Source organism: Dermacentor andersoni, chromosome 1 (genome assembly GCF_023375885.2).
Source record: "Dermacentor andersoni chromosome 1, qqDerAnde1_hic_scaffold, whole genome shotgun sequence".
Taxonomy (NCBI): domain Eukaryota; kingdom Metazoa; phylum Arthropoda; class Arachnida; order Ixodida; family Ixodidae; genus Dermacentor; species Dermacentor andersoni.
Window position 1 is genome coordinate 127,464,705 of NC_092814.1, and position 12,687 is coordinate 127,477,391.

The 12,687-nt window shown below is 42.2% G+C and overlaps 1 protein-coding gene across 1 annotated transcript in view; it reads left to right on the forward strand.

Moving 5' to 3' along the window:
* Positions 1-12,687, forward strand: part of LOC126545854 (5-oxoprolinase) — a 160,841-nt gene that overhangs the window by 40,401 nt on the left and 107,753 nt on the right. The window contains exon 17 of the mRNA XM_050193858.3: positions 6,634-6,746. Coding sequence (XP_050049815.2) covers positions 6,634-6,746 — 113 coding nt within the window. The remainder of the gene's footprint in view (positions 1-6,633; positions 6,747-12,687) is intronic.

Sequence of the window (12,687 nt, forward strand, 5' to 3'; positions counted from 1 at the left end):
TGGAGGTAGCCAATTAAAAATTATTTCTAAAAGTGTGGATAGCCTATGCCTAGAGAATGGATATGTTGCTGTATGTTGACCACGCTTCAAATTGCTTTGCGTGCTTTTTTGACCATGAAAAAAAAACAATAAAAAAACTTAGACTTCAGTGACCCCTTCGGCAGGGTCTTATCAATGGCGTGTGAAATGCGCGTGAATGTTGTGTATCAGTATCACTTCTCTTTCCAGTAAGCAATGCTAATGACTCATGAAAAGAAAACGCATTTCTAATAATTTGCAACATTTATTAGGGATGGAAACATTGTCACTTGCATGCAGAGGTCATAAATATATACAGGGTGCCCATGTTAACTATCATGCACCAAGATTTAAAAGAAGAGGACTGCGTTACTCGAAGAAAACCTTTCACAGTACAGTAGCTGCCAGTATTTTTTCCGTTACTGAGATTTAATTAGGTAATTGTCATTAATTATCTAACTCAAGACATACTATCCTAATCATCAAAGTATTAATGAGGCGTATGAATGCACAGCCAAGGCACATCTAACTGCGGTATTTTCAGCGACGTACTAATTGCATACTAATTTTTTCCGACTGATAAATAAACCCCGTGAAATATGGAGAATACCGCGTGACTGCGCTCTCACCCTGACCATAATGTAGCGCCCTCGAACAGGCTCCCTCTGAGTTATCCAGAACGAAATAAAGAAAATAAAGAAAAACATTGTGATCGAGCTAGTGCCTTATCTGCCGCGCCCGCGCCAAAGTAACGCGTTGCGTTTGGTGTTAGTTGGAAAATAAGCTGTGATAGCCGTTGTCTTAGTGTAGATAAAGTGCACGGATGTTTTTTTTTTTTTTTTTTTTTTTTGCCACGACACCTATCACCAAAAATGGAGTTTGGTTTGAAATTTCAGATCTTTCCGTGGCGCGTAGCGATGTAATACTTTGCAGACACGATCGTTATCGCGCATTGTAAGCTCTGTGCTTGTCAGCTCAAAATGGCCAGACCTGGTAATGTGTTGTAATGGCAAATAGTCTACCTTAATGAAACTAATCGTGATGTTCTGCAAACTACAGCAAGCTTTTGTTAATATATTTCGATAGATCAGTTAAGTTGTTGCCTTTCTTGTCTCATGAATGGTGAGCAAATGAAGTTAAGATTTTTTTGGTCAGTTATGGCTTTTCTACCTATTAGCACTATGTTCCACACTGCTCAGTTTTTTAAATTGCTAGCATTTTGTAGCTCATAATAATATATTCAAGGTTGAAGAGTACTTATCCATGAAGGATGTTTTAAGTGCTTAACTGTAAGCAATTGTTTTCCCTCATATCAGTTTATTATAACTATGGCTTCTAATTTACTCTCTCTTCTGGCAAAACTTAATGGTAAGGCAACATGCTATAGGCAGGAATGAAGACTGAAAGCTAAGGGCATGTGCAAGACACAAACAGCGTGCTGTATTTTCAACAAGCATCTGTATGTAAAATGGTTTTGTACTGTACACCAAAACATAATTATATTGATATTACTCCCATGAATAGTTCTTCCCAAGAATGATATCTCCTTTTCAGACAGGGCAATGGACAGGCAGCTTCATACCAGCCTGTGCTATTTCAGTGACTGCAGTTATTTACCTTTTTGTGATAACTGACTAATTTCACAATTGCGCAGAGGCAACTACATATTAGTCTCAGGGAGACCTGTGACCATTTTATGTTATCACAAGGTGAATTTAAAAAGAATTATGAGAATGGACAAGGTCAAGCAAAAGTTATTCAACTTACAGACTCAAAGTAGCAGCCGACAGAAAGAAGCGTACCCTTCTGCATTTCACTTACCAGGCGAGCACTTATGCTGCTTCCAATCAAAACGCAGCTTACGTCCCTTAGTGCCGGAAGCTTTCTTCCCATTGTGGCCTTCCCACCTTCAAACCACAGTAGTGCTAGCCATGCTATTTGACGACGTTGTTACCATGGTTACAATAACTTGCCCTGCACGATAAAGGTTCATCGTATTTAACAAAGCTGTGTTTGTCACGTCTAGTATGGGTAAAGTCGAATTCTCAGTACAAGTTAGCAGCAAGTGCAGACGATGAGATGCAATTTAGACGAGAGTGTGATTGGACATGATCCTGAGCCTCATTGGATGTGGTGGTGGCATCTAGTTAAGGCGTCTGCAAATACAGCTTCTCAGGTGCAGTAAATTGTATAAACATTCATAGGATGTTTGTCAAAAATATGCGGAATCAGCTTTACACATGTATGTGCTACATGCAAATGCTTATTTTTACATTATTTCAGGTGTAGACTGTTGAACAGCTCACCTAGTGTCTTTTTCAAACAAAATTAATTTGTATTTAACAAATGTGTGTCCTCTTTGTAGCTTTAAAAAGCATAAAACGTCTTCTATTTTTAAGGTTGTCATTTTATGTACAGCACAAATGCACAGACTGTATTCTTCATACCCAACCAATCAATACGAACAGCATAAGCCATGTGCCTATGGCTCACATTTGCTGCAGAAAATTGTTGATTTATGACACTGCAGTTAGCACAGAAACAGATTTCAGGAGCAAATTAAAATGTCAGATGCTCTGATTTCAGTGCTTTCAACGGCGTTGTAGCCATGGTCAAGTCCTATAGTAATCAAACATGGAATAAAAACAATGTGCATAATTTGGGGCACAAGGCCCCTTTAAAGGGCTCCTCACCAGGCCCTGAGCAAATTTTGGTCATACGCTGCAAGTTGTTACATGTCCTCTAGGAAGCGTTCTGCTGCAAACATTTTTCAAATCGGCTCATTAATAGCCGAGATAGAAATATTTAAGTGCCACGCACCCATGATTTCAGCAGGCGGGCGCCACTGTCAAGCAAGATGCTCTCTTTACTCTCCCCGTCTAGCCTCCGCAAGCGAAATTCCTTCCCTGCGTTCCCTATACCGGACCTCGAGGATTGCGTGACGCATATGTCACAGGCCCAGCCTTCATTTATTTTTCTCCTTGCTTTTTTTTTTTCAACGCTGCGCACTTCCGCTGTCGGCGTCGCATGCGAACTGTTGTCTCGTTTGCGCAGCGCACGATTTTGCACGCTGTGCACAAGGAAACATGACTAGCAGTATAATTCAGTGCTACACGAATACTGAGGCAGAACAAGCGGATTGCAGAGCACGATCATGTGCTGGAACATGGTAGAAAATGGCATAGTTTCAGTACCTGTGCACGTGACCGCACGACTGTGCGAACAAGCAGACGAAGCGGAAGTACAGCTCTCTTGCTTCAGTGCGAAGTATAACAAAAAACACGCAGACATTCCGTTTGCGTGTTTTATTGTTTCTCTAAACTTCAATTCGTCAATTCAAGCAACAGATCACACAAATAGCTGGTGGTGTCTTGAACAATTCTCGAAGTCACGTGTCACCACGAGCAACGTCACTCTGCGGACCCGAGTACCTAGGCGCCGGGATGCGAGTACGTCACCGTCTGGCTTGGAGCACAGCGGCTGCGAGGAGAAGGCAAAACGGTGTTCAGATTGAAATTTCAGACCTTTCTGTGGTGCTTAGCGATGTAATTCTTTCCAAACACGATCGTTGGCGCACATTGTATGCTCTGCGCTTGTCAGCTTAACATGGCCAGACCTGGTGAGGGACCAGACCTGGTGAGGTGCCAGACCTGGTGAGGGTGGTAAGGTAGATTTCAGCCATGCTCATGAGGACGCTGCACACCAGTATGGCTATCACCTGCATGATTAAAATTATGGAAGTGCTCTTTTATACCCTAAATTGTGTGACTAACATTATAAAGGTGCTAATAAAAACAAAGTTTTCGGTTATGAAAGATCAGCTTTATAATCTCAATTACACAGTTCAGAGTCTCGGGGCGCATTGCTATGACTTTGGCTGTAGACCTGCCTTCGACAAGTGTGAGTGACCTGTCTGAGAATGAGCTGTTATTTTGAGAAAGAACTGCGCATAGTGTTAGGAAAGAGAGCAGTATCAGTGTGCATTTCAGTCGATCGATCGATCAATCAACCAATTAAACAACCAATAACTAAAAAATGAGCTTTATTTAAACAATTCAAGGGATGCGTACAAAAACAGTTGGACCAATAACCTCTGTAGCTAGTACCTTGTTCAATACAGAAAAAACATATATAGGTCAACCACGTACATATTTCCTCAACGAGTAAAAAATTAAATTATGAGGTTTTATGTGCCAAAACCATGACCTGACTATGAGGCATGTCCTAGTGGGGGACTCTGGAAATTTTGACCACCTGGGGTTCTTTAATGTGCTTCAAATCTAAGTACATGGATGTTTTTGCATATTGCCCCCATCGAAATGCAGCCGCTGTGGCTCAACAAGTAAAAGCCTTGTTTACATGAGCAGGTATTAATTTGCTAAGAAAGGAGAGCAGATAGTTGGGCTAGTTGGTTGAAATGCATACTGAAAAAGTTTGCGTGGAGACACAAGGACGAGCGCTAACTTGCAATTGAAGTTTATTCCTATTGCATACACAAATAAATAGAAAAATCGAAACACAACAAAACAAGGCTATCATTTTGAACATCCTGTGGTACCCCATGTGCCTGATTGAGTTGGCCAAGAACCGAGACTCCCTATCAGAGAAGCGAACGAACGTCTGACTGATGCACTATCTCCATTGATACGCATATGGAAGGCTTCCATGAGCTCTCGCACGAGTTGATCCCTGTGCCTTAATAGGATTGTTGTTTTGTCAAAGAGCGGTTTGCATTAAATCTTTTTCTTATCATTCTTGCCACATGTGCGGCAATGTTTAACGAGGTGATCAAGGAAATCTGCCCCAAGTAATGTTTAGTGTTCTCCTAATCTTTCATTAATTCATGGTCCAGTTTCGCCGATTCACAATGTGCCACAGAATAATACCAACTTGTAGACAACTCCCCTGGCACAAGGAATGAATGGGGCTGTGTGCTTGATACTGCAATTATTTTTTTTTTATTTTTTCCTTCTGGAAGAAGAAAGAAGGCAGCAGTATAATTTGTGTTCTGTTTTTTTCTCAACTATGAACAACCAATAGGCCTGACATGCAGCATATCTAGTGTCATCAATATTTGTTAATGTTTTTTGTTTGCGCTTATGTGTACATGACTTGCAATATATTGAGTCTGTATTTATGTGTTCAGTAGAGTTAAAACCATTTATTTCTTTATACTGCCGGACTATTCCAAGTTAACTCTTTGTGTACATGTGTACAGTGTATTTTCATTAACTTTTTACATTTTGGTTAAACGGTAAGTGTGGTAGGTAATTAAAATGTTAAATGAAGGAAGCAAGAATGTTGAGTGTTAGATGTTTCTCTTTCATGTTCTATTTAGAAAAAAAATTGTCTGAGGACGCTTCCATAATGTCTTAGGAAAGTTGTTCCATTTCTTCAGGAATATAGATACATTGGCTATCACATGGTAGGTGCTGTGCCATTTCTTGAACTAGAATGATGTGTAGATGATATGCATTAAATAAGTTATAGATGAAAAATGTGTTACAAATGTGCTGCTAGGGGGCCAGAAAAAATTCTAATAGACCTAAGCAATATATGCTTCACCCAAACGTAGCTAAGTGCTATAAAGGAAACCCATACGAGTTCTTTGAAAGAAAAGCTTCGCAGTTGAAGAAAAATTCGTCCTGGTCCAGTGCTCGAACCCGGGACCACCGCCTTTCCGGGGCAGCTGTTCTACCATCTGAGATAACCAGGTGGCTAACAGATGGCAGGCGAAGTCGAATTTCGACTTCACCTGCCAAAATTCGACTTCGCCTGCCATCTGCTAGCCGCCTGGTTAGCTCAGATGATAGAACAGCTGCCCCGGAAAGGCGGTGGTCCCGGGTTCGAGCACCGGACCAGGACGAATTTTTCTTCAACTGCGAAGCTTTTCTTTCAAAGAACTCGTATGGGTTTTCTTTGTAGTACTTAGCTACATTTGGGTGGATGTCTCATTTTCCCTTTATTAATTACTTCTCTCCACCTTGCGGGTTTCCGCAGAACTATTACGTCAAACTCCTGCCTTTGCTTCTGAGTTGTTGATAAATTTGACTTCGCCTACCATCTGCTAGCCGCCTGGTTAGCTCACATGGTAGAGCGGCTGCCCCGGAAAGGCGGTGGTCCCGGGTTCGAGTCCCGGACCAGGACAAATGTTTCTTCAACTGCGAAGCTTTTCTTTCCAGGAACCTATACGGGTTTCCTTTGTAGCACTTAGCTACGTTTGGGTGGATGTCTCATTTTCCCTTTATAAATTACTTCTCTCCACCTTGCGGGTTTCCGCAGAACTATTATGTTAATATAGTCTTCATGCCTTAGGTAAAACTACCTTTTAAATTCTTTACTGTGGCTGTATACCAGATGACTCGTTGAAATGAAATGTTGGAAGAATTATTACTTTGAGATAAAACAACACTATACATTGTCTTGATTAGATCCAGAAAGGTTAATAAAATGTTCCAGAAAATTTATGGTTTAGCATTGCAGTTAATGGGGTCTGGCTTACTGGTTACTTTATTCACTATTTGCTTCCAACCCTGTTGCTCCATTTATTTGCTTGGCACAGATTGTGATAGCATTACTGTGAGCAAATGTATAAAACTTGTTTGTTAATTTCAGACTGTGCAGTGCTACTTTGAAGACAGCTACCACCAAACTCCTGTGTACCTGTTGAAAAATCTCTTGGCAGGCAATATCATTAATGGTCCTGCTATCATCATTGAAGATAACTGGTATGAAATGTCTCCAATAACCTTGGTGCAAGATGTTGGTTAATAAGGCACACGTTGATGCAAACCAGCTCTTTGCATTTGCTACATGCCTGGGTTGTAAGATATGCTTCACTGAGATAAATGATTTTTGTTATTTATCTTTGTTATGGGCACAGCTGTCTGGTTGAGATGGAAATAATTGTATACCAACTTTTGTAGTGTTTGTCCTGGCCTCTGTTGTAGGATTAAGAATTGTAGCATTAAACCAGTGTTATTTAAAGAGATAATACATAAAGGGCAACACTATATCACTTTTGACTAGTAAAGTATTTTTTCGAGTGGAAGCTTGGGCGAGTTGGTGATTCAATATCGACATGTTTGCACAGTGCAAAATACGAGGACAGAAGAAAGGACCCAACTCAGTGTCTGTGTTGTGACCTTTCTTCTGCCCTTGTCTTTTGCACTGTGCAGACATGTCAATATTTGTTCAAAGCACGATTTTCATTTTTGGGGAAAAATTGTTGGTTAATTATGGAGAAAATGAAGACCAAACTTCCCTTTCTTCAATTTAGTGCTGAAACCGCAGCACCTGTGCAGGAGTGGAACGTCACAGATGTAAAAGTTTCTGATTCTGAAATTCTGATTACCATACAAACTTGTGTGATAACCACACCTTTAACATAGAAAGAATTATTTCAGAAAACATTTTTTTTGTTTTTTATTTGTGTATAAGCTGTACCCGAAACCTCAGGAGTTGATTAGTCATTTTTCTGTGAAAAGAGCTTCAAACCCAGTTTAGCCTTGTTGTGATGTAGTCATAGTTGTATGGCAGTGTAATTTTTAATAACCTGTGTTATTCATTTCAGCCATTACGATTATCATTCCGCTCCAATTACTGGTCACGTAGCAGGCACTACAAAGGCAGATAATGTATTATTTCATATGGTAAACATAAATTAAAATGGACACACATGCACTCACTCACTCGCTCTCTTTGTAGTTCCATTTAATAACGACAGATATGGCAAACTGTGGGAAAAAAATTTTTTTAGCTGCAGGAGACATGATATATTTTATCCTTGCAGTAAGTGTGCCCCAACTTTTTAGGACAAAATCTTGTAAATAAGTATTGTGCAGCTGTTATATGAATCTATGCTGCATCAGTTCTTAATATGGGATTTAGGACAAACTTTGAGGTTCAGAAAAGAAAGCCATGTGAATAATTCATAAAAGTGGTTCCTAATTCTGCATTGCAGTTGTTATAATGCCTTAGAAGAATTGAGTGTCTTTAAGTACTGAAGCAAAATCTTTGTCTAGATTTTCTTCTTTTTTTCAGTAGGTAGCTGTCATTCTAGTAATTATGGTATGAAGCCCTGGTTCCTCAAAAGTGCAGTAAATAAAATGTCATCTTTTAATGGAACCATTTGAAAACATATATCAGGTGGTGTAGCACAGGTTTGGGCATAAAGCAGGCTGCAGATAACAGGAGGTAAATTATAGGTGGGGGTCATGCACTGCTTGACACAGCTGCATGACCACTGCACTGGGCTTACTGGCACACATTGTTATAAATAGAGAAGCCACAATGCCATATGGTACAGAATTGCTTATTTTGTTCGTAGTTGTAATCCAAGCATGGGCAAGCAGAGCTGCTCTTTCTCTTCTTCGTTTTGCATTCTTCTCCTTGTAGTGGGTTCAACAGCTTCCCGGGTGATCCTTCTAGTGGAAAGACTTAGCATAGTTGTGTCCTTATTAACTTTGTGTTTCATGTCTGCAGCAGACATACTCTTCCACGATGCAAAGTTTCCATAAAGCTCAAGAATGACATTCTTTAAAAAGAACTTTATCTTCATTTTTCAAATTCCTTTTTTTAAAATTCCTGGTTGTTTTATTGATGCCCCTTTGAGCTCTCTTGTATTTCTTCGTGCCACCTTCACCAATATTTAGTGACAACTTCATATCTAACTCGCCACGATTGTTCCATGTTATCACTGCACTGTAGAGTAGATTTTTCTTTCAGTTTTTGTTTACCAACTACGATTTCAGCAGATGTTAGTGGCGTAAGCTCCCAGGGTTCATCATAAACGTAGGTAAGAGGTCTGTTGTTCAGTATTTCATCTACTTTGCTAACGGTGGTCTGCATCTCATCGATGTTGAGTAATCGATGTCTGATGACATTGCAAAGGGATGCCTTTAAACTCCGAATCAATCTTTTGTAAAAGCTACCCCATCAAGATTTCTCATCTGGGATATATTTCCGTTTTACGTTTGGTTGGTAATGAAGTCTTGTACGGAGGGATCAGCTGATATGCCTGTGACTACTTTTAGTTCCTTGGCTGCTTTCTTGAAGGTAGCTGCGTTGTCATTGTAAATTACTTGGCACATTCCTCGTCTTGCTACAAATGGTATAAAGGCTTGTAAGAAGCTTTCAGTTGTGACATCCTGTACGAATTCTAAATGTACAGCTTGTGTTACCACTCAAGTAAAGATTACTACATATATCTTCATGATGGTCTTCGAGTTTGTGTCTCTTGCTTGAAGTGGACCTGTAAAATCTATTCAGATGACTTAGACCGGTTGTGCTTGACTTACTCTGTAAGCTCATAGTGGGAGTGTGTCTTGTCTTGGAGGCCTTAAAGTTGAATCTGCTATGTAGACCACACTCTATTATGATTTTCTTGATGACTTGTCGTTCTTTTATTACTCAAAACTTGATCCTCAGCTCTGTTAGCTTGTCCCCGATTCCACCATGTAACGTCTCATGATAAATGTGTCTCACTAGCAGTTTTTTGAAACTGTTGTGACTTGGTAGCATGATTGGATGTTCTTTATGAAATCTCATTAATGCCTCTTGTAGCCCTCCTCGAAGTCTCGGCAGTCCATACTCATCTTCAAAGACTTTGCAGCCCCTCAAAGTAGAATGCTGTCGTCCTTTTGTGGTCGTCGGGTCTCTGCCTTGATGTGATGTTTCTGTGAATTTCAATGGACTGCTCATTTTGCATCAACGGACGTTTCTTATAAACCTTAACACCCAAGCTAAAACTCTAATCAATCTTTAATATGAGATTCCAGGGTGTCCACCAACCGGGAAAACCGGAAATTCTCAGGGGATTTGAATAGTCTGGAAATACTCAGGGAAAACTCAGGGAATTTCTGCTTCTGTCAGGGAAAATTAGCTGTAACTTTATTGAAAGGGAACGAAAGTCGCGCTAATGCTCGCTCGAGTAACAGAGAGGGATCGTAACGAATCGACTTTTACGCCGTGTCGTTGGCTGGAGGAGTTTGCAGCATACAGTCGACGCCCGATTTTTGGGACATGCCCGATAATTCGGATGGCTTCGCGCCACCACCACGTACGCCATAGAGTCAACGTATAAGAACGTCTGTAATTTTGGACGCAAGAACACTGAGCTTCCATTGCTCCTGTTGCTGTTTCATCATTTCGTGTTGTTGTTTCATTTGCTCTTTGAGCTCCCTCACTATGTCTGAGTCATGGGAATTCCCCGCTTCCCAGCCTACCTTTTTGGTGGGTGGTGCCCCTTGCTTCTTGGGTGGGGTGGTGGTGGCCTGCTATGGTAGCCTCAGAAAGGATGTGGACCGGAGTCGCTCCTTGCACGTGGCCCGCGTCTTGCTCTCGTCCCGCCTGCTGCGATGTTCTGGTAGTTTTTTCTCCTCCTCCTCCTGTTGCTGGAGCTTCTCCCATTGTCATTTCTTAACCATGTATGGGGTTCTGAAGATCTCGCAGGTTCTGTCGCCGTTGGGGTACGGCTCGCCGCACAGCTTGCAGGTGGGGTCGCAGTCGTGTCCCTCGGTTGGGTTGGGGATGCCGTAGCCCCTGCACTTCTCCTCCTTGCTCTTGCATACGTCGGATCGGTGTCCCAGGTCTCCGCACTTATAGCATACATCATACTTTTTCTTGTACAAGTAACAGTTCAGGATGGTACCTAGGCATTTGATTTTCCTCGGAACCTCCTTGGTGGTGAATGTGAGCATGATAGTCTTGCTCTGTCCTAGTCGTCTTAACTCCAATACTTTGGGATTCTCCTCATGTTCTGCTATCCCCTGCTTGATATTTTGCAGTGAGGTGTTGAGTCCTATTCCGTGGATGACTCCTCTCGAGAAGTCGTCAGGCACTGCCAGGTGAATGCTTATCCCGTGCACTTTCCCTTCAATGTCCAGGTGTGTGAGACATAAGAGCCTGTCTCTTGCCTCCATGCTGGGAGTGAAGAAGACAAAAATTCCTTGCTTCTCGTTCTTGACGAGCTGGCACGCCACATGTATGGCTTCGGTCAGGGTTGGTCCATCGTACTGTTTGACTACCATGCCTCCTTTGGGGCGGAAAATGATTCTCCACCCATTCTCGGGAAGCTTGACTTGGTTCGAGGCGATCGATTTCTGCGCTTGCTGTTTGCCGTCGCGCTTTAGTGATGGTGGTAGGGTGTCTATCACTTTGACCTCTTCTGAGGTGAGCTTGGCTTTCCGTGCCCATTTCTTCTCGAGGTTGCATTTGTTGAGTACTGTGATCCAATCCGTGGCGTCGAGCTGGCCATTTTCGGCGCTGCGACCTTGCACGGTGATATTCATACCACCTGTTGGCTGCCGCACGGCTGACGCGGTGGCACCGGGAGCGTTGGTAAGCCTTAGCCCTCGTTTGGCCTAGTGGTTGGCGTTAGGGTTAGTGCATCGGCACCACAGCTGGCAGACTTTTGGCTCTGAAATGGCGAAAAATCCACTTACGGACAAAACGCTGGTGTCCACAGAGTCTTCTCTACTTCCGATTGGCTGTTTTATCCAGTTCTGGTCGATCCGACAACATTTGCCGCTAGAAATCACTGCAGGAAGACAGAGCTGACGTGGGGTGCGTGCGCTCATTGTTGTCTTCTTCTTCTTCCACGTGAAGAGAGACAGCCCCTTAATCACAAAACTCATCGAATGAGGCTTACAATCATCCATTTAGCTTAGCTGAACTTAAGGCATTTCTCGCTTGTTGCAACAACTGGGCGTCAGGTGGCGATCGCATTATGTATGAAATGATTAGATACCTACACCTAGAAGTACTGAAAACGCTCCTACTCTTTTCAATGCCATGTGGGCGGCTGGGTATATTCCGTCCTCTTGGAAAGAAGCCATAGTCATCCTGATACTTAACAAGGCAAAAACCCGCCCTTAGCCAGCAGCTACAGGCCATTAGCACTAACAAGCTGTCTGTGCAAGCTGTATGAAAAAATGATATCATCATCATCATCATCATCATCATCATCATCAGCCTGATTACGCCCACTGCAGGGCAAAGGCCTCTCCCATACTTCTCCAACTACCCCGGTCATGTACTAATTGTGGCCATGTTGACCCTCCAAACTTCCTAATCTCATCTGCCCACCTAACTTTCTGTCGCCCCCTGCTACGCTTCCCTTCCCTCGGAATCCAGTCCGTAACCCTTAATGACCATCGGTTATCTTCCCTCCTCATTACATGTCCTGCCCATGCCCATTTCTTTTTCTTGATTTCAACTAAGATGTCATTAACGCGCGTTTGTTCCCTCACCCAATCTGCTCTTTTCTTATCCCTTAACTGATAAAAAATGATAAACCGGGGCCTAATCTCTTTTCTAGAAAATAGCAAAATACTAGACCCCTTCCAGTGTGGGCTCCGAGAAGGTAGGTCAACAAAGACCACCTTGTTCACATCGAGGCAAACATCAGAGATGTGTTAATACATAAGCAGTTTTTACTTTTGGTATTTCTAGATTTAGAGAAAGCATACGATACGACATGGCGCTTCGGGATTTTGCGAGATCTTTCCGCGATGGGTGTCCGTGGAAATATGTTAAACACAGTGAAAAGCTACTTATCCAACCGCACGTTTGGTGTGAGAGTGGGCAATGCTTTATCTAGAACATTCAACCAGGAGACTGGGGTGCCGCAAGGGGGTGTGCTTAGTTGCACACTGTTTATTGTAAAAA